The sequence below is a fragment of the Cajanus cajan genome, chromosome 10 (genome assembly GCF_000230855.2).
Source record: "Cajanus cajan strain Asha chromosome 10, NIPB_CcT2T_4, whole genome shotgun sequence".
NCBI lineage: Eukaryota > Viridiplantae > Streptophyta > Magnoliopsida > Fabales > Fabaceae > Cajanus > Cajanus cajan.
Window position 1 is genome coordinate 44,113,646 of NC_138526.1, and position 24,384 is coordinate 44,138,029.

The window sequence follows — 24,384 nt, forward strand, 5'->3', positions numbered from 1 at the left end:
TTATATAGTTATGATCATCATTTTCATGGTCCTAACTATCTGATCATACTAAGCTCTAACTATTTTCTTACATTAAGATCAACAAATTCATTAATTAACATTGTGCAACAACTAAAAGTCAACAACACACTACAACCAAACAACTTTCACAACATAAACCTAATGGGATCACCTCCACAAAGTGACAAATTGACTTAATCAGCTCTCACTACAAGAAAATGGTGAATAAGCGGCAAAAAATAAGTGTCGGTTAATAGTTGATGCAAATAGTGTCTGAAAAGTCGACGCTATTTTAAGATGTAGCGTCGGTTTTTTCGACAGTATACGTGCTTTGAGAGAGATAAAGATAATTTTTTCAATGTTATATACGCATAATGTGTTTTAGTACACTTGATTATCAAGTTCACTTAAGACCTCAAGGTTCACGGATCGAGTCCCAAGAATGTTAAAAATACGAACAAATAAATGATAAGCTGGAAAAGAAGATAAAGAAAAAAATAACCAGCAATATTACGTCGATTTTTATGATTTAGAGTCGGCCAATAATATAAAAGTCCTTACATTGAGTCATTCACAACTAGCAGCAAAAAAATATTAACTAAATCTAGAATTATTATTCTAAACATATCTGAAAAATACATACTATAATATATACCTATAATAGTTTTCAAAAATTACTAAAGAAATAAAATTCTATACAAGTATATAAATATATATAGTAATTTAGATAATGAATAATAATCCTAATAGTCAGCCCAACTTACTAAATACAACTGAAATAACTACACAGAGATAACTCCAAAATCAACAGCTTCACCAATAGACAAGGTCTCTAAAGGTCTCCAACCATAACCTACCACTATTTTACTTTCATATTAAGTATGATTATCGTAATCTAACCACATGGAAACACACAAGGGTAAGTTAGATTTCAAAGAATCAACATAAACAATTCAACTTCCTACAACACAATATCAATTTACAACCTTTCAACACTATACAACATACTATCAACTTGAAGAACACAACATCAACATCCCAATTTGCAACACAACAACATATTTCATCACAATTCAACATCATATACGAACACAACTCAATCAACACATCATATGCATAACACAAAAATTATATATGTCATCACGCATTTCAACTAGGAGATCTCCTATAACACATGTGAGTAGTCAACTAGGAGATCTTCTAAGTTTTTTGTTGTATTCCTTGATGAATACTGAACATGAATGTATGTTTAATTTTGAGTTTGGATATGTTTTGATATGGATTAGAGTGCTCTATGGGTTCCTACAGAAAAATCTATGAAAAACAGGCAAATTTTGAATTTTTTCTGTTTTGGCTTGAGTTTTCTGTTGTGTTCCTTGATGTTCGTTGAGTGTAAATATGCGTTTAATTTCAAAAATAGACAAGTTTTGATATGAATTAGAGTGCTCTATGGGTTCTTGTGAGAAACCCTATGAAGTGAAATTAGGGATATGATCTTTGAATGAATTTTGAGGCATTATATATAAAATTGATGATGGATTCGTGTTTTGGGTAACATTTGGAGTGTTTTGACCTATTGAAATATTATATTACTTAGCTAGTTGTAAAAAAAATGTGTGAAATCGTGAAGTTGAGTTTATGACTTTTATGTTTCATATGTTATGAATTATGAATTGAATGTGTATGAAGTTGAATAATATCCGATTATGGTTTGTGTGCTATTCTGATGTATATGCCTATGAGAAGTCCCTTGTATAAGAATATGTGAATATGATGAGGCAATGTGAAAAGTGAATATGAGACATGATGATATGTGACAATGAGACATGATATATGAGTAACTATGACAAGTGAAATGATGAGTCCATGAAGTGAGTGTGTGACATGCATCATGTGCATCTATGTGACGGGTAAGATGTAGAGTACACCATTAGGGAAGGCCCTCCTTGTGTAACATCTTGGGGGAGTCCTAGGGGATAGTGTGGTTTGGATGTCTCGATTTCGCCCGTTTATGAGCACGAGACATAACTTGCGCAGCTCCGCTATCCCGACCAGACCCTAGCAATACATCCTTCTAGTTGAGAGTGTATGGGTAGCTCCCTAGATGTACTCCTAGACTACCTTAGGTGTGTTGTTTAGGCAGCACACCAGTGATATGTGATATATGACTAACGCCACATGCATGCATTTGTAAGTTGAGTCCATGGTATCATTACATAATTAGTGATTGTGTATGTGCTACTAATGTATGTATGACTTGAGTTGTGCTTGATTAATGTATGTTTTTTGTTGTGCTTTGTTATGATTTGTGTGTGTGTTGCCTGACCATTATTTTTACACCTTAACCTTAGTGAGATGTTTCTCACTCCCCTATTTTTCTATGTGTGTCTTCTATTGTGTTGTAGATGACCATCAACATGAGGATATTGATGATGAAGCTTAGGCTTCAGTTGGGCGTGCTCTGATAGGATATGTGACATTGAGGCGTAGTTAGGACTAGTTTAGAATGTTATTTCCATTGAACTGTTTTGAAAACCTCTATTTTTTTCCTTTGTAATTGCTACATTGGAGATATTGTTTATGAGTTTATGAATGTGAATCCTCTACGTAAGATATTTGATATTCTGGTTTTATTTATGAAAGATTCTAATTATTCATATTTATTGTGTAATTATGAATATGGGGTAGAGGGTGTCACAATTATCAAGGTAAAATAACTTAGGTGTAAGCCTACCACGACATTAGCTAGCTTAACTAAGCCATATATGTGATTAGTTTGCCGACTACCCTCCAAATACTACGCTCTTCCAGTACTTAGTTAGAGATTTTAAACTTTAACCCTATACCTTACTCTAAATTGGTTATTTTATACACATATGTCTTCACTTTCCTCGACCTGATTCACATACCACATCAACTAAGGTCCTAGAGGAGACACAATCATCCATTTCAAGGGTTAATTTTCCAAGAAGGATTTTTAACAAATTTAGACTCTTGGAGCACCACAACAAATATTCTCACAATGGGATATGCAACTTAAAAATTAACTCTTCTCTAATCCTAGGTTGATCAACACAACACAACTTTAATGCCAAAGCATTCTCGACTCAACAAAATGTAACTCAACTTTCAACCATAATATCTATTATACACTATCCTAGATCAATATATAGAGATTCATCATCATACAATAATATACAACATACAACATGACTTAATCATCATATAACATGTAAGAGGTCCAACTATCATACACATGTTCACCAATTTTATCATAAAATAACAAGTTAAAATAATACAACCCGTGCTAGCACTGTTCAACCTACGCCCAACATTGTTCAACATATGTCCTACGTTGTTCAATTTGTGCTTAGTGTAGTTCAACCCATGCCCGACACCAAATGAGGCAAGGAATCTTTGCCTCGTCCGCGTTTGGTGTCAATCAATCCATGCCCAATGTGGATTAGGTAGAGACCCTTGCGACCTCACGCCTAGAGTGGCAAAAACCCTTGCTCAACCCTAACAAGGCAGAAAGCCTCAAGTTGGTCCACGCCTAGCATCACTTCATCAATGCCTAGCGTGGTTCCAACTTAAAAAGATTCTCTCTCATCATGCTTAATGTCACTCCTTTGGTTCCTAATGTCAATCCAATCAGAGCCAATTCTCTCATCTCACACTCGACGTCATTCACCCTACACTCGACATTAGTTCAACCCAAGACAATTCTCTTTTTTCACATCTAGTGCCACCAATCATACGCTCGACATGAGTTAGATAGAATATCCCTGGTTGAATTGCGTCTGGCTTCATGAAGGCACACCTGGTGCAACTGTGAGTTTTACACATAGTAGATCACGAATTTGGCCCTCCCATCACTTGAAAACCAGGAAATCCAACATGCAATACAAGAAAATAGCTCTACATAACAACACCAACTCAAAAATGGCATCAATTTCAACATGCAACCAATTAATAACATCAAATCATTATCTTCACAGTTTTTTCAAAACCAACTAAAAACTCAAAACATACCATTTCATCCTTTGATTTAATCAACAATTACAATAAGATGAAATCAAACTACATACAACTCCAAAATTCATCAAAAATTTCAATTATAACTTTCTTTACCTTAGAAACTCAAGAATCCAAAAAAGAAAAGAGGAAGAACTACTCCGAGCAACTTTGCTCTTACACCCTGAAACTTCAGATTCTCAACTCTATAGACTTTGAATCAAGGATCACATTGTGCAGTTTGGAAATAAAGAGTGGCAACGCCAACTAATAAGCCATTAAACCTACACAATGAAGGATCTCATAAGGACCAATAAATCTCAAATTCAACTTCTTGGACCTTATCATCCTTCCCATTCTCATAGTAGGTGTCACCTTTAGAAACACATTTTCTACCTCAGTAAACTACAGAGGCTTCCTCCTCTTATCAGCATAATGTTTTTGCCTACCTTAAACAAATTTCATCCTCTCGTAAATGAACTTTACATTCTCAGTAGTTTATAAAACCAACTTTGGTCCTATAACCACTAACTCACCCTTATGATACCAACACAGTTGAGTCCTACATCTCTTGTCATACAAAGTCTCAAAAAGGTGTCATCCTAATACTGACATGAAAACTATTGTTATAGGTAACTTCCACCAATGACAGAACCTTCTCTCAACTACTCAAATGGTCTAACACACAAGCCCTCAACAGGTCCTCCAAAGAATAGATATCACCATCTCTAATTGACCATTAGTCTATGGGTGATATTCAGAACTCAACCTTTACCTCACCCCTAGGGTTTGGTGTAAACTCTACAAAAATCTAAAAGTGAACCTCGAATCTCTATCAAAAATAATATTGGAAGGCACTCCGTATAACTATACTATTTCTCTTATGTATAACTAAGTTAACTTCTCCAAGAACCACTTGATGTTAACATGTAAGAAATTAGCACACTTGGTCAACCTATCAATAATCACCCATATAGCATCATTGTTCCTAATTGACCTAGGCAACCCAACTATAAAATTCATATAGATGTTGTCCCACTTCCACTTTGAGATCTCCATCATATGAAGCAAGCCACTTGACTTTTAATGTTCCACCTTGTCCTTCTAACAAGTCAAATAAGCCACTACAAACTCTATCACATTCTTTTTTATACCAGACCACGAGAAAGTCTTCTTAAGGTCTTGGTACGTCTTAGTCATACTAAGATGTATGTTAAGTCGACTCTTGTGGCTTTCCTCTAAAATTTCTTTCCCCAACTCAAAATCTTGATGTAGGTAAATTCTATCTTTGAACCTCAAAATCTCATCTCCTCCTAACTCAAAATCAAATGCCTTCTTTGTACCCAACAAACCAAAAATCTTCTACAACTAAGGATATTGCAACTGTTTTACTCTCACCTACTTTAAGAACTCACTAGCTATAATAGTTACCTCATAACTAATGTGATCCTGAGCCAACTCCACATAAAGAATCATATCTCTAAATTTCTTTACTAATTCCAGCTCTTTCACCATCATTGTAGACATATGGATGGATTTTCTACTCAAAAGCATTCACCACCATATTGGCCTTTCCATAATGATACATCAACTAGAAGTCATAATCCTTCAAAAACTCCATCCACCTCCTTTGTCTCTTATTAAACTCCTTATGATCAAACAAGTATTTCAAACTCTTGTGATCACTAAAGACACTAAACCTTTCACCATAAATAGTGTATTTATATATTTAAGGCAAACACCATAGCCCCCAACTCCAAATTATGAGTGGGGTAATTCTTCTCATGCACCTTCAGTTGTCTTAAAGCATATGTGACTACTCTCCTATTTTACATCAACACACAACCTAACCCTTAATGAGAAGAGTCATAATACACCTCAAATGGCTCACCAAGATTAGGCAACACCAATGCAGGAGAAGTAATCAACCTTTTCTTCAGCTTTAGGAAACTCTCCTCACAAGCATCCGTCTAAATGAAAGGTTGATCCTTTCTAGTCAATTAGGTTAGAGACATCACTATCTTGAAGAAACCTTCTATGAATCTCCTACAATATATTGTTAATCCCATAAAGCTCCTTATATTTGTGATTGTCTGAGGACACTCCCACTATAGCATTGGCTCCACCTTAGCCAGATCTATTGTAATCCCTCTACTAAAATGACATGCCCCATAAACTTCACTTTGTCTAGACAAAATTCACACTTTGTCAATTTAACATATAGTTGTTTCTCCCTCAACACCTTTAACACCAACCTCAAGTGTTCTCTATGCTCTTCCAAAGTTCTTGAATATATAACGATGTTATCAATGAAGGCCACCACAAATCTATCAAAAAATGGTATAAATATTATGTTCATATAATCCATGAACACTACCAGGGCATTAGTCACACCAAAGATCATAACAACGTACTCATAGTGACCATACCTATTCCTAAAAGTATTCTTGTGTATGTCACTCTCCTTCACCCTTATTTGGTGATACCTAAGTCTCAAATCAATCTTGGAAAACACAAATTCTCCTTTAAGGGGATCCATCAAGTCATCTATCTGAGGGAGAAGATATTTGCTCTTGATGGTCAACCTATTTAATTTCCTGTAATCTACAGAAGGTCGAGCTCCACCATTTTTCTTCTATACCAACAAAACAAGAGCACCCCACGGAGAGACACTCAACCTCACCATATAATTTTCTAATAAGACTTTTACTTGCTTCTTTAGCTCAACCAACTTAGCCAAAGTCATTCTATAAAGAGCTATTGACATTGGTCCAACTCCTAGACCCAAGTCAATACTGAATTCAATCTCCCTAGCAGGAGGTAACCTAGGCACCTCATCCAAAAATACCTTTAAAAAATTCCTAACCATTTCAATCTCACTTATCAGCTTCTTAAACTCCACCCCCATAGTAACAAATAATATGAAGCATTGAGCTTCGTTCCTCATTAAACCATCTACTTGTTTAGATAACACCAACACCTCATCTTTAACCTGAGGGAACACCAACTCGCTTTTGGCACAATCTATAAGAATATGATTTCCATATAACCAATTCATCCCTAAGATTATGTCAATCTTTACCTTAGGCAAATAGATCAAGTTCACCATGTACTCCCTACCAAATATCTCTAGTAGGCATCTCACACGCACATTAAAAGTACTCACAAACACAGAAGCAAGAGTAGAAATAGTCAAGTCAACAAGCAATATACTTACAACCAATCCCAACTTCACTACACAATTATAGGAAATAAATGACTGTGTGACTCTATAATCAAACAAGATGAGAACATCCTTACCAATAGCTTTCCCCTTCCCCTTCACCAACTCTATGGAAGTGGAAGCCTCAATCCTAATATGGCAAACACCCTACTAGTTGTAGTAGGTCCCTCTGCTCTTTGAACTCCTTTAGGCTGCTTAGCTTTTTTCGTACAATCTCTAGAGTATGACTCGACTAGCCATATCTGAAGCTCTTTGTTGTCCATTTGTGGGTAGTCTATAATAAAATGAGCTCCCCTACATTTGTAACAATGAATGCTAGAAGCTCCAGTTTAAGCTCCCCTCTAAGGAGTAGACTGATGTCTCCTCACAATAGAACCTCCCTACTGTTGAGGAGGTCTATCATAAGGTCTCTTCTATTGCCCTTCTCTCCAAAACCTAGATGGCCCCTCTTGACTCTCGGTAGCCTTGCCAACACTACCACTCTCTGATCTCTTCACTGTTTTCACCATCTTCACCTTCTTAAGTAAGGTTGAAAACTCTATGATGGTCATAGGCACCACCACTCTCTTCAATTTATTCCTCAAACCCTAAACAAACTTTCTACATCTCCAAGCCTTAGAAATGACCTAAGAGTATAAATGAGCCAAGTGCTTGAACTTCATTACACACTCAAAAATAGACATGCTCCCCTGATACAACTGCGTGAACTCCATATCTTTAGTGTATCTCACAATATTAGGGAAGTACTTCTTAAGGAATACCTTCTTGAAGCACTTCTAATCCATTGTTGCTCCTCTACTCTACAACATTTGACGAATACCCATCCATTAGTACTTTGCCTAGCCAACTACATATAAGCAACATATGTCAACTTCCTCTCCTCTAAACAACCCAACACTTAGAAGATCTTTTCCTTCTCACATAACCAATGGTCAACCAAATTCAGGTCAGCATCCCCCTTAAACTGGGAAGCGTGACACTACCTAAACTCCGCTAGATCCCTCATTTCCTATGACACCACTAGTCTAGTTGCCTTAGTTGCAGCCCGATTTGCCTCCACCTGAGCAAAAATGAGCATTTTGTTGTTGCATAGTCATGACCATCATTTTCATGGCCCTAACTATCTGGTCATGCTGAGGTCTAATTATCCTCTTGTATTAAGATTAACAAATCCATTAAGTAACACTATAAAACAACTACAACAACACACTTTAACCAAATCTCTTTCACAACAAAAACCAAATGGGACCACTTCATAGAGAGCCTAATTGACTTAACTGACTCTAATACTGTTGAGATTTCCATTTAAACACTTTTGTTTTAATCTATAAATCAGTTACATTCTATTAACGGTCTCAAACACGGCAAGTATACCGGCCATTCAAGTAGTAAAAATATCGTATCCACAGGGATTAGAAGGTAAAATAAGCATTTATTGACTATTCGTGACTAAAGAATAATTCCAATTTATAGTTTGTCATGTAAATGTGAGTTGAAGAGCATGACTATTGGAATGTTAAAACTATAAAAAGATTAGTTTTAGAATGGGAAATGGTAGAAATGGGATAATGGTATTGTGAGGTTGTGGGGGTCAGATTTCACCGAACGTAACACTAGTGTATCCTTAATCTCTTGTTAAATTCATTACTTAGTCAACCCATAAGTTTACTCAAACCTAATCCCTTAGAGAAAGAGCCTAGGTACGGATATTGAATATCAATCCCTTGAGTACCCAATACCTACACCCGCATTACGGGCTAGGGTTTAAGACTACTAATGGGTCAAGCTCTATCCCTAGATACAATCTCCACTAGGCATATGTTCCAGAACTAATTTCAAAGGTATTTCCCAATACTCAATGGAACCTTAAATTATGCAAAGGGTGACCAATCCAAAGCAAGCATTAAGCAAAGAAACAAACACAACAATGAATGAAACAACAAATATATATATCATTGAAAATGTAAGGATTACAATAGAGTATGTTGGCTACATCTAACCCCACAAAATGGGTGAAACCACTCAACAAAGAGGGCAAATACAAAATAGAGATGAAAGGAGGATGAAGAACCGAAGGAAAGATCCGCACACGAATGATCCCAAGCCCTGGGAATCCCTTCCGCAGCTCCTGGAGGCGCCCAATGTGAGAATGAGGGAGAAACCCTCGAAAATGGCTTCAAATACGAGCCTGTGATGGAAGGTGGCTTAGTTCCATGCACGCCCTTGATCTTGGTTCAACAAGGGAGACTCCAAAAGATGATGAAAAATGAAGGAGATGGTGGCGGAAGCACAAAGGTGAAGGTGAAGAGGGTTTGCTCAAGGTTGTTTCATCCAAGTGTAGGATGAAACCTATTTAGGGTTTTGCTTTTATGGTGGAGATGGGAGGAGGTTAGCCAAAGGCAACCTAGTGCTAAGGAAAAGGTTGGTGTTTAGGGTGATGGAGGTGGCGCACAAGGTGTATGGGAGGTGTTTGGTGGGGTGTTGCTCCTTTTGGCTAGCTCACTTCACTAAGGTTGGTGAAGGCCACCCAAGGTAGGCCAAACTCACTCACTCACGGTGGTGGAAGGAGGAGGAGAAGGGGAGGAGGCCGTGGAGTTCCTAGAGACTAAGGAGAATGACAATGAGGCAAAATGCACACTCAATATCATTAATATCCAAAGTGTCTACAAGGAGCTAGACTAGGGGAATATATAGGAAGGCTTGCATTTAGGGTGAGTGGCCGAATTTCACTAGGGAGAAATGCACCCTAAATGAAATGCCAAATGCAACCCTAGATGCTACTTGGTGGCCAAGTTTGGCATCTTTAAGGGTTTAGGTTGGCTACAACAAGGTGCATGATAAGTCCATGCATCCTTGGCCCTCCAATTGGGCCTAAGCCTACCTAACACCAAAAAAAAATGACCAAACAACACCACTAAGTGTGCGTCACCTCCTTAATGGATGCACCCTAGCCCAATTAAAATCCTAAGCATCTAAATTACCCCAAAATACAAGGGCAAAAATGGGAAATACAAAGAAATAAATCCTAGGACTAAAATACCCCAAAATACAAGGGTAAAAATGGAATAAAGCAATAAATTCTATACTACTCAAATTAGCCATAGTCATGAACCATGTGATGGGTCTCACATGAAGTGAAGTACCAAGGATGGTCCTCCATCAGCCTGGGAGGTCATATTAGGGTTTCGCGCCCGGCGCATAAGTCTTCGCGCCTGGCGCAGCGTCTTCTGAGCACTTTCTGCCTCATTATAAGCCCGGCACAATTACTTTTTACGCTCGGCGCAGTGTCTTCCAAAGGCTTTCAAGCATTCTCTGCCTTAGAGCAAGCCTAGCGCAATTCTCTATTAAGCCCGGCGCAATTCATTCCAGAGAGTTTTGAGGTACTCTCTGCCTCGATCACGCCCGGCGTGGTGGAGTCTCGCGCCCGACGCATGTATGACTTCTAGAAGTCCACTGCTCTGTTCTTCTCAAGCCCGGCGCGGCGTCATCTTGCGCCCGGCGCAGCCACTCTGCTCTGCTCCTTGGCTCCTTATGTTTCCAATCCCAAAGATCTTCAATCCTCAAATCTCTAGCTCAATACCTGCACAAAAAATGAGGTGTATTAAGGTATTGTTAGCTGAATTTGGGTTAGTTATATCTGCACGCAAAATGAACCAAAAAGAGAACAATTATATTGCAATGATTCAGAGGATGACCGGAATTTGTTTAATAAGTCTCATCCAAAAAGAGGTAAAATTGAGACTTAACAAATACCATAAAAGTATAATGACTCGTCATGATCCCTATACTTAATGGTTCATAACTAACAATGAAAAATATTAACTAAATCTAGAACTATTATTCTAAACATATCTTCAAAATACATACTATAATCTGCACCTATAAGAGTTTTCAACAACTAAGGAAATAAAATTTTATACAAGTATGTTAATATATATAGTAATCCCAATAATAAATAATAATCCTAATTAATAGCCAATCCAACCTACTAAATATAACCGAAATAGCTACACAAAGGTAACCCCAAAATCAACAGCTCCATCGATAAACATGGCCTCCAAAGGTCTCCAACCATAATTTATCCTTACTTTGGTCCCATTCCACTATGATCATTGCAGTTCAACCACATGAAAACATGCAAAGATAAGCTAGAATTCAAAGAATCAACATAAACAACTCAATTTCCTACAACATAATATCAATTTACAATCTTTCAACGCTATACAACATACTATCAACTTGAACAACACAACATCAACATCATAATTAGCAACACAACATATTCCATCGCAACCCAACATTGCATATGAACACAACTCAATCAACACATCATATGCATAACATAGCAATTATATGCATCATCACATATTTCAATTAGGAGATCTCCTACAATACAAGTGAGCAATCTAAGTGCACTACCAAACCAATAACCTGGTCTTTTCAATCTAGCTAGATTAATAGCCAAATTGCATACCAATCCTTAACAACATGATTTATTGGATGTCGTCACTTAAAATAGGAAGTCTAGTATTCCTGTCAAGGTAAAATAACTTGGGTATGAGCTTATCACAACATTAGTTAGCTCAATTAAGCCACATATGGGATTAGCTCTTCGGCTACCCTCTTAATCTTGTCCACATATAGATAGACATTTGGTCGCTTATAGTTAGTATGCCTCAACCTGGTCCATATAACGCATCAACTAAGGTCCTAAAGGAGACACAACCATCCACTTCAAGGGTCAACTTTCCAATAAGGATTTTCAACAAATTTGAACTCTTAGAGCACCACAACACAATATCCTCACAATGGAATATACAATTTAAAAATTAACTCTCCTTTAGTCCTAGGTCAATCAACAAAGTACAACTTTAATGTCAAAGCATTCTCAACACAGTTACTCAACTCAACAACATGCAACTCAACTCAACTTTCAAGCATAATATCTACTATTCACTATCCTAGATCAGTGTATAGAGATTCATCATTATACAATAATATACACATACAACACGACTTAATCATCATATAGCATGTAATAGATTCAACTATCTTATACATGTTCACCAATTTCATCATAAAACAAGCTAAAATAATATAACTTGCACCAAGTGCTATTCAACTCGCACCTGTTATGGATTTTATAGAAACCCCTAGGACTTCATGCTTGGCAGGCAAAAATCCATGCCCGACCCCAACTAGGCAGAGAGCCTCGAGTTAATCCATGTTCAACATCACTCCATTGGTACTTGGCATGATTCTAACCCTAGACGATTCTCTCTCTTGATGCCCAATGCCACTCCTTTAGCACTCAGAGTCAATCCAACCAGAATCAATTCTTTCACCTCACACTCGATGTCATTCAACCTATGCCCGACGTCTATTTAACCTAAGATGATTCTCTCTTCTCATGTCAGATGTCACCAATCTTGCGCCCAACATGAGCTAGATAGAATGTCCTTAGTTGAATTGACGCCATAAAGACATGTCTAGTGCGACTGTGAGTTTTGCACATAATAGATCATGAATTTGGCCCTCTCATCTCCTGAAAACCAAGAAATTTGGCATGCAATACAAGAAAATAACTCTACACAACAACACCAACTCTAAAATACCATAAATTTCAACATGCAACTAATTAATAGCACTAAATCATCATTATCTTCATAACTTCTTCAAAACCAACTCAAAACATAACATTTCATCCTTTGATCCAATCAACACATTCACAATAAGATGAAATTAAACTATATGCAACTCCAAAAATCATCAAAAATTTTAATTATAACTTCTCTTACCTCAAAAACTCAAGAATTCGAAAGAGAGAAGAGGAAGAAGAATGACTCTGAGCAACTTTGTACTTGCACCTTGAAATATTAGGTTCTCAACTCTACGGACTTCGAATTACCGCTCCGCTTCTCAACTATGGATCATCACTCTTAGGAAGGTTTGAGAAAAGAAAATCAAAATTTAGGAACCATTGCCATTCTCTCTAACTTCTCTTTAAACTCTTTGAAGAAATGAACTTATAAAGTTCACTTTTTAAGAAAGCCTTATATTATATACCCTTCTCCTATAGGTCCAGACCTTTGCTTAGAGATATTCTTAAATAAATAAAAACTCACAAAGCAATTTCATAATTGCAGAGTTTCTTAACAACAAGATAACAATTCAACACAACACCAATATTAATAAAATTAATAGCAATTATAAAAATGTACAATGTTACAGTATATATGTTTTTTGTTTTTGAATAATTAGAAGAGACTTTGATAGGTAAATAGTTTGTTTCACCTCTTAACTCTCCATTATCAATATCAATTTTATTGATATTGATGTGTAAACTTGAATATATCACAATTTAATAATAATTAATAAGTAATAAGAGTAAAATTGATACTTCATGAATTATTATCTTTTATAATAAAACCAATAAAATCAACTAAAATAATTACGTATATTGATGTATGATAGAGAGTTTTTTTTATGGCCTTTGATTGTAACAATAGTGATATTCATGTTAAATTTTATCAATCAAACTGTTAAATTAAAAATAATTAATGAATAGATAAAATGATTAAAATCTATAAATTTTGAAAATTATATTCGATACTTCATTACATTAATTCAAATTAACATATATGTACAAAAGCATGTTATACATTAATTTGAATCTATACAACGTAATATCATGTAGCTTTTAAATTTTGCAAAAAAAAATTATAGACTTTATCTATAATCTATTAATTAATAACTTTTAATTTATAAGTTTGATCATCAAAATTTAATGTAAATTATAAGTTATTGAATGAAGTAACTCTGTCGAGAGTTCCTTCCATACATGTACTTCCATATAAATAAAACTGTGGTGGTTTTTTTTGTTTTCAATTCCTAAATTTAATTCAATAAATATTATCACATATTAGGCATTAAAATTCTCTCCATATATATTTTTTTTTCATACTACTTTTATATTTAGTAAAATTACTCTAAAAAAAATTTATTATGTTGTGACATTCACTCTATAGCAACATAATACTTGTCAATAAAAATTATTTTTAATTAAACTATAAATAAAATATATGTTAATTATATGTAGTTATAAGTCAAATAAATTTATATAAATATATATTATATTTATAGTGACATTTTTTATATGTCACTATATGTGATATTTATTATAATATTAATATTTTACTTAAAATATTTTGTGATAACACACGCACGCGCACACACATTCATTATTATCATCATCAATATTGTATAAAAAAAATTATTTATTATTATTAAAATTATCTTAATTTTTAAATTCAATTTATTGTTTAAAATATTTTTAGTTATTATAATTAAGTCTTTTTGACTAATTTTTCTTACTTTAATGAATATATTCAATCAACTATTAGCTTCAAATACAAGGATTTATATCAGTTTTTTTTTTTACAAAACTTTTCTTACTTTAAATTTACACTTTTTATTTCTATTGATCATTTAGCTTATTAATTACACTCTAACAATTCTATTTTAGATGAATACTCAAATATTAACTATCAACTTCAAATACAAAGATCTATATAAACCTTTTTGTTTTTAAAAAAATTGATATCATTTTATAAGATAAAACCAATTTTATTATACTTCTTTTATTTTATATAACATTTTTTTTATACCTTGTACAATACTTCATCCATAATATTTTAACATTTTTCATCTTCTAAATTTTATCAAATATATATTTATTGCATACAAACTTTTATTACAAGAAATGTTATATACAGTGACATATAAAATGTGTTACTATAAATATAATATATATATATATATATGTATGTATGTATAAATCTAGTTGACATATGATTATATATAATTTTAATATTATTTTTAAATGATATTTAACAACATATATTATGTATCATTATAGTCTATATTTATATTTTTTTTAATAATATATCAACGTATATTATATCTATAATATAAGTAAAAGTAACTTTTAGTAACAAATATCGTGTCATTATAAAATTTGTATCACTACATGACATTTTTTTGTAGTATTTACATATTTTATATTTCAACAAATATTTTATAATTATTTAATTTTAAAATTTTAAATAATATTTTTTTAAAAAAATAATCTTAAATATATTTTTAGTCTCTATAAAATAAGCATATTTTTTATTTTAGTCCTTGTAAAATTTATTATTTATTTTTCATCTCTCTAAAATGTAAAACTATTGTTTTAACCCCTACTACTATGTGACCATATATAACTACTTATATTTTTACTAGAAGGTTATGTGATCATTTCAAGTGATACTTATTCTTGTCTGTGATACTTTGATTGCATGTGATACTTCTAAATTTATTTTATAAATCCTTAAAATAAGTGTTATATATATATATATATATATATATGGTTGGCCTAAGGGTGAGGCCAATAAGACCCTCGCTTTGGACCTCTCTCAAAAAAAATATTTAAATAATTTTTTTTTCAAGATTTCATAATTAAAAAGTCACTTTTTACATTAAAAATTATTTTTAAAAGGTCTATTTATAAAAGATATATAAATATAATTATTTTTTTTTCAAGATTCATCTATAAAATATTTTTATTTTTTTATCAAAAGATATTATTATTAATTTTAAGAAAGTCTGACCTTGAGATTTGGTTTAGATCTAATAATATTTTTTTTTTTGAGAGGGTTGGATCGATCATATATATATATATATATATATCTTAAAATGATTATTAAGGATTAAAAATAATATTTTTAAATTTTAGAAAAATAAAAAATAAAAAATTTATAATAACTAAAATCAAAACTCATTTATTTCAGTTAGATTCAAAATATATTTAAATAAAAAAAATATTTCTTATATTTTTAAATTATATCATATGCATTTATTTATATAAATCTACACAAGGTTCAATGTCTAGTTTATTATTATTTTTAACTCGCTAGATTAATTTTATTATTAGGTTATAGGATGTATGTTAAAATGTTATGAATTTTATAAAGTAGCTAGATAGGAGGACCTTGAACTAGCGAAGAGAGGGAATCGCATATTGAAACCTTAATACAGGTGAAAACCTGAAAATATTTATCTGACTCATTACAGTGAATTCATGAAGTCTTATGACTCTTAACCATGAACACACTTTGAATATTTCTAAACAATGATGCCATGAGAGACTGTGGTGGGACCATGCTGGTTCGAATCCGGCAGGTTGGATTCGTTCTGTCGCATGGACCATGTTGTCCTTTTTCCCTTCCAATATCAAATTTGATTTACCTAAAACACAAAACAAATTCACAAGATGTCCCGTCTGGACCCCTAACTGCAACGGGTTGATCAATTGTGTATATGCTACAATTCATGAGTTATCATTATCACCTTCTACTCGAAAAGATAATCGTTTGGCCCTAGCCTGTACATCTTCACATTGAAGACGACTACTCGTGAAATTAAATTTTGAGGTGGTCCTTTTATATATCTCTATGTATATGTACCAAGAAATATTAATATTATTTTACAAGATTAAAATGCACAGTAATTTGAAAATTATCGATGGAGTATATTTTACTTGAGTCGGTCATTAACCTATGACACTATAGTACATTAATGTTAGCCTTATTAACTTATATGCTTATGCATGTTTGGATACAAAAGTTACTAATCTGAAAAACTTTATTATTAGAAATAGGTGATAACAAGGTTGAGATTTTTCATACAACAACCTCTTATATACCTAAAGGTCTGAGCAGAAACAAGTTAAAGCTGCGTAAAGAGAAAGCATAGCTAAGAAGACAAATTTTCCTCATACAAGGACAACTTACACATTATTTTTTGTTTTCCTTTTTTGCCTTTCATCATGTGATCCAAGTCCAACCTATAGAGCTCCATTACAAAGTTGCCACAAAAATTTCAAAATGCTGCAAGCCGTCTTCTCTAGTTGTCTTTTGCAGATGATCAAATTCAACCCTTTCACACAAAGAGATGAAATTCCTCTGCCTCCTCTTTGGACCACTGAATTAAGCACAACATCCCATAGTAGGTCCAAACTTGCCTCTCATGAAGTGTGTTCAAGACATGCATGCATCCATACCAAGATCATCCCTCATTTCATAAGGGACCCAAGCTGTCGCAAACACACAGCTGTTTCCTTTCCATGTGAGAACTAACATACCTTCTTCTCTTTTCATCCCCCATCCACTAGCATGCTCATCTAGCAAACCCTTAACTTCTCTAACAGTTTCATCACAGAATGGAACACTTAGATACCCAGCATTTTTCATTCTTTGAGACATTTGCACCCCGGACTCCAACCTCTCAATTCTCTGATGCCCTTCAAAGCTTATGATGTTCTCAATTTTCTGCCCTATGTCGGATTCAAACTCTGTCCTCTGACAATTATCTTTAGGCAAAAAAGTCTCCAATGCGTCAAAGGGTATCCATAGATGATTGAAACATGTGGTAATTCTTGATGCGAGACTGAATGCACTAAGATCACAATCCTCATCAACTAATAGCACAATCCGGGGATTAAGACCTTTAATCAGATGCAGAAAAGCATCTCTAAGGGAAAGACTTTGGCGGCTTCCCTTTCTATCATCAGACAAATAGCGTAGCCAATTTTGACAATTTATGACCAAAGCTTCATCTTCCCTGAGGTTTAGCATAGTAGGATTCAAGAGACTCAACATTGATTCAAAATGAAAGCTAGTTGATTCATCACTCAATTCAGCGGGTATTAATGGTCCTGTGTTCCCTACAACATTGAATTCAAAAGGGACATCTCTGAACTTGGCGAAATTCCCTAAACGTAACCCAACCTCGTGTATTGATATGTTCACCAAAGGGGGTACATGTGGTCTACAAGATGGTACCGTGATTCTAAGTGAAGGGGGTCCTTCAGGCCTTTTTGCTAACGCATCTATGAAAGTAGGCCACTGCATGCAATGCGTTATGCTAAAATCTAGAATATGCACCCTTTGGAACCCCGTTATTGCTTTATAAATTTCATTGTTGGAAGCACAATACCCAAACCTATGCCAAGGAATTAGATCCACATACCCGGCAAGCTCGGTCACCGTCATCAACCTCCTTTGAATGGTGTTGCTTCCTTTGAAACTCATGGCAGCAGGGCAAATTCTCGAAGCCCTAGAGATCAGTGCCCTCAGAAACCACGAGGTGAGTCTTTGGTTAGTGTCCCCCGCAGGGGAAGCAACGTTGTTGAGCACCCACATGACTTGTTGAGCCAAGGTGATGTCGTTGCTCTCCAAAGCACTGGCGCAGTGAAGCAAGAGCTTCTCAATACAAGCTCCATCGAGGCTCCCAAGACACCCTTTGAGTGCCCCCGAGAGAGGGTTGTGGGGTGTGTTGAAGAGAGTAGGGTTTTGAAAGGAAATGGACGTGCCTTTCAGCTCAGCCTTCATGTGGCTGTGTGAGGACGTGACGTGCATGGAAGTCTAAGTAGAGTGAATGAGAAATGGTGGAGAAGTGGTTGAGGAGTAAGGGTATTTGCTTGGTTAAGGGGTGTAACTAATGAGTTCGGGAGTGGAAAGCTATAGAGGCAAAATGGAGGCCAAGTTTGATAGCTACTTACTTTTTGTGAATCCTAAAACATATATATTTATAGCAAAACAAGGGCCTGACATAATGAAGGGTTACATCAAGATAAATATATAAACCATCAATGAGGTTAGGTCTAACATTAGGAGTTAATCCACAACACCATGAATCCAGATTCGAATTATAACTGAAAGAAAAATCGAGCCTGTTTAAATAAAAGTTCAGAACGTTTTTAAAAATTTCTCTAAAAAATTAAAAGTATTTTTTGATAAAAAAAATTCTCAAAATTACTATTAAGTTTATATCCAAACAAGTTGATTACATATAATTCTCAATCATGTTTCGAACATAACTGTTTACCATGAAAGTATAATCAATAAATATATATATATATATATATATATATATATATATATATATATAAAGTGTATAGTTGTGTGATTGTGTACAGTGTTGGACATTGAGGTTTTAGCCTAGGGTGGATGGAGTACAGCACACCCTGCATAGATTTTAGCATATGATTTTTAAATCATTTTGCTGCTACTACCCTAGTGGCATGGTTGGTGAATTATGAGGGGTATCAGTGGCAAAAGTCACTTGAGGATGGGAGAGGTAGTCAAACTTTGGCTGTAGTTATATTTATATAAGGTTACTCATAGAAGAATTTTCAGCTACGTCTCTTCTTGATGAGAATATATATATTCTTGTATCTTTCGTTCCTCTTTTGGATAAATATAATGGAGAAGTAATGCCGCATGCATTAGTAAGTTTGGAGTGATGAAAAGATCGTATAAACCTAATTTGGCGGCTTCTTGATTTCTTTTTAAGTAGCCTTATTTGTATGGTAGTAATGATTATGTTGATTATAACTAAATTAAAACGCAGGGTAATGAATAGGTTAAAACGGGTGTACTAGCCGGCCCACTCTTGTCGAATTCGTTTTCATGGAAAAACTATTTTAAAGAAGATCTCAAATATGTTTATTGCAACAAATCTGAATTTCGTGTTGCCTTCATTCCCTAACTAACATAATGCACATATTTAATATACTGCGTGTATTAAATATAACTGAGTCGTGCCATGAGATGCCAAAACTAAAGACAAACCAGAACTCTTACTACAAAGACATATTATTTTGGTCACTTTTATGTACCGTTCTTTCTCCGTTTCTATTCCCTCAGTTTTCTTCCCTAACGACTGCTTCTCTTATTCTTTGAAGATATCCACTTCTTGTAATAAGTAGAATAAGAATACTTTATGAGACTGTGTACGTACTTATTCTGGATTTTGTTCTCTTGTATAATTCAATCTCCACAATCATCAGTAGTTTTAGTTTGTCATAACCTTGAGATCATGCATGCTTCATTCAAGAGAAAGGATTATTTTTTTCGAAAATGTTAGGCCCAACACATTTAGAGAGAAAAAGTTAAGGAGCTTAATATTTATAAAAGAAAGGGGATATAATTTTTTAAAGAATTTTTAACTAAAGTAACTTTTAAAAATAAGTTGCATACTTTTAAGAATTTTGAGCTTATCCATGCGGAAGAAATTAGAATAAAACTTTTAGTTTTAAAAGGACTTTTAAGTTAAAATTGTTAAATATGTCTTACTTTATTTTTAAATCTCTTATTTTGAGCTTTAAGTTTAAAATAAACTTTAAGCCAAGAAAAGTTGGTTCAACATTTTGTAGGCAATAAATTTCATTAACGTTAACTCATCCATTCATTTGAGAGGTCATCATGAAGTATACAAACATTTATAATTTTAAAATTAATTGATATTTTGATTAACTTTATTTTAACGTGTAATATTTTTTTTAGTGTTTATAAAAAGAAACAAAAACTTTTCAGAATAAAATAAATAATAGCTATAAGATTACATGGGTGTAAATGTATATTTCATCTAAAATTTATCATGCATAATCATCAAAATATTAGATTTAATTATTGAATTTATAAATTTTGTATTTTATAGAAGTTACAAACTATATCAAAGAGATTTAGTAGAAAGGTATAAAATTGAGGACTTCTCGATATATATCATTATGATTGATAAGGACCGAAAAAATATATAAATATTATTGAAGGTATGATGATCATTAATAATTTTATCCTATAAGTCTAGAGAGAAATATGTATTTTTTGCATTTATTATAATATTTATTGTATTTATTTATCTAAAATCGATTACTAACTCAAATATTAAAATATCTTTTATAGTTACTATTCCTTTTTCCTTCTCAAACAGATATGATCCATGATTACAAATATCATTATCAAAAAGATAGTGTATTAATTGTAATCCTGTGAGTAAATGAAACCTAACACAAAAAAAGTTATGAAAGAAAATTAGGAAAATGAAGGATAAAGACTTTGAAATAATAAAATTACCTATATACTTTTGTGTAATTAAGTACACAAACTAAGAATGAAAACATGTTAATAACAAGCAACCCTCAAGCTAATGTATTTTTTTTTCTAAAGTAGCCCCTGCAATATCTCTTACAATAAACTCTTATAAACCGACACTGACAGCATAACTATCTTGGAAGAAGGAAAAAAACATTCAGTTTCTCTCTTCTTGATTTCTCTTTTTTCTTATAAATGTTCACTAACTCTAACAAAGGGAAATCTTAAAGTTTTTGAGCAAGGACACCCTCCTAGGATAGATTGTGCATAAGAGAAACATATATAATATAGCATTAGGCGAGACTAAATGATGGGTTGGGTTTATCTCGGTCTATAACTAGGGGTGGGCAAAACAAACTGAACTGAACTGAACTTATAAAAACTATACTGAACTTAAAAGTAGTTCATATAAACTGAACTAAACTAAATATTAGTTCAGACGAACTGAACTGAACTATTCTTTTGTGTCATTGAACTGAACTGAACTATACTATAAAAACTTGAACTGAACTGCAATTTAAACTGCACTAAACTGTTATGATATTTTGAATTGAACAATTTTGACTCATTGATCTATCAAAATAGGACACATTTGTCAACTTTACTTTATTTTCTATTTTATTTAAATTTTTCAAAGGAAAAAATATAAAATTAAGTCAAACAAACTCAGTGAATTTTAAGCCTAAAAATAAGTAGTTCAACATAGCTCAATTGATCCGTTAAGTTCAACAAAATTGATATAATTTTTTTTCAAATCACTTTTTTTTCTAAAATTTTGGTTATTAGACTATCGAGCTAATCTATTAAGACATAACATGTTAAACATATTTAATTTTTATTCTTTTATAAAAATAATCCAATTTTTATAATTCAGTTCAGTTTTTATAGTTCAGTACAGTTCAACTGTACAACAGTTCAGTTCAGTTCAGTTTTTTTTAAACAGTTCAGTTCAGTTTTTTTTACAAACAGTTCAGTTTTTTATAGTACAGTTCACCACCAGTTCAGTTCAGTTCAGCTTAGTTTAATTTTTTTTGCCTACCCCTATCTATAACTAACCCAAAATTTTGATGAAGTCATTTATTTAGAGTTGAACATAATGATAACAAATCTTAAAAAGTGTATTATATTTTTTATTTAATTTATTTTTATACTATTATCTATTTTGAAAAAATATTGAAATTAAATCTTATATGTATTATTTTTATTTATTAATATTAACTTTTAGTTTTAACTAGTATTTTAACTTATATATTTCACTAATTAAATATTCATTTTTATATAATTATAATTAATAATGAAGAAATATTTTATGAATATAAAGGAGAAATGTTAGTAACACGCTCTTATATACTCCCTTTAATTGGTTGAAATTTATTAAAAGATACAAACTTTGATAGGTTTCACACTCTAATAAATTCTAACCAACAAAAATATATGTATTATAAAAAGAATGTATTAGCAAATGTATGACCAGTGGTATTTCTCTTGAAAAAATGTGCATAAATAAAGTTCCTTATATTTTTCTTTTAAGTCTCATTTTTTATAATTTGAGATCAAAAGGTTATTGTTCTGGCTTAAATAACATATATAGTTAATCTAGTCACTTGATCAAAGTTAAAACATTTAAAAGTATAATTTGTCTGTTTTTGTCCTAAGGTTAGAGCATTTATAATTGATTGCTCATGACTTGTGAGTTCATAGGCTCCGAAAGTTTCAAGATTTGATAAGATAATTTATGCATCATTTCTTGGCATATTATCTTAATCGTTAAAGATTAGATTTGATCTAGATTTTTTTGGATTGAAATAATAGATTGAGTAACTTTTACTTATTACATCTCAATAAACTCTTTTTGATTCATATTATATTTGGGATGATATACTTATTTATCAATCCTGAGCCTAAAAGGCGAAGGGATATGTTCATATCATCTCGATAGATCAATCGCAATAGATCCATTTTAATATATATCAAGAATGATATACTTGTTTACTAACCTCAAACTTAAAAGAGAAAGGAATTTATTTATAACATATTGATAAATTGATCTTAACAAATATATCTGAATTTATATTCAAGATGGTACAGGTATGTATAAAGTCAATTTTGGAATGAGTAGTGTATATCTTAAATTTACGGTCTTAGATCAACTTTATCATTATATATTAAACCTTTTTTTTTAAATATTTTTGGAGCTTCGATACATGAGAGATCCCTTAGTTTTTTTATCATTGCCAAATAACCTAAAAAAATCACTTTTAAATGCCCGGTTGCAACCGGGCCTCGACTATTTCCTGTTTCCGATTTTTTTTTTTTTTTACAAGGTTTCCGTATCAAATTTTAAACCGTGTTAATGGGGGTAATTTAATTAAGCCTTTAATTAAATCCCGTGTTGGGCACACAAGTTTGAGCTCAAGACACAAGACTCACAGGGCCTGTAAATCATTTGGGCTTCAGCTTAGTTACACGGTACACCAAATAAAGATATAGAAAATTTCGCATAGGTCAACAAAAAGAACGACACAATCTTTGCCAAAGTATAAAAGAATATACTCGTAATTAATTAAATAATTATAGATACATTTCTAGTTTACATAATAAAAATAAGAGTAAATGGTATATATATACAGATAGTATAAAGAGGTTTTACATTATGGTATAACCATAAATATTGTTATATATAATAAATTTGTTAATTTTATAATAATTATTTAAAAAATATATTGATAATATAAATTTTTATATAAAAAAAATTAAACTCTAAAATAAATAATGTATTAGAAAAATATAATGATTGAGTTAATGTAATAAAAAAACTAATGAGAAAATATCAATAATCTTAACGGTGTAAAAAAGAAAACATGTAATCCATTTTATTTGAATTTTTAGATAATATTACATATAATCTTCTTTTTTTTTTTTACAAGTAGGGAATGTGGTAAGATAAAAATGACATCATAAATCATACCAATAAATATATATATATTTCACGATCACGTTAGGCACATTTTCATGGAGTTAGGTATGAGAATTTCCAATGTTCTCTATTCTCTTGATGTTAAGCGAGAGAAATATCATCATGTTAGGCATGATTATGATAAAATTAGACTGAGTGATCTTTATAAGAATTATAGCCTTGAATGTTAATTAACTAATGACTTTGGAATCACT

General features: G+C 32.7%; 1 protein-coding gene across 1 annotated transcript; it reads right to left on the bottom strand.

Moving 5' to 3' along the window:
* Positions 1-16,903: 16,903 nt before the first annotated feature.
* Positions 16,904-18,946, bottom strand: LOC109817038 (scarecrow-like protein 32). The gene has a single exon (XM_020382237.3). It carries the CDS (start codon positions 18,694-18,696, stop codon positions 17,317-17,319), a length of 1,380 nt encoding a protein of 459 aa, XP_020237826.1. The 5' UTR covers positions 18,697-18,946; the 3' UTR covers positions 16,904-17,316.
* Positions 18,947-24,384: the final 5,438 nt, after the last annotated feature.

Coding starts and splice junctions, on each gene's coding strand:
- LOC109817038 (XM_020382237.3), bottom strand. CDS start 18,696: ATGCACGTCACGTCCTCACACAGCCACATGAAGGCTGAGCTGAAAGGC.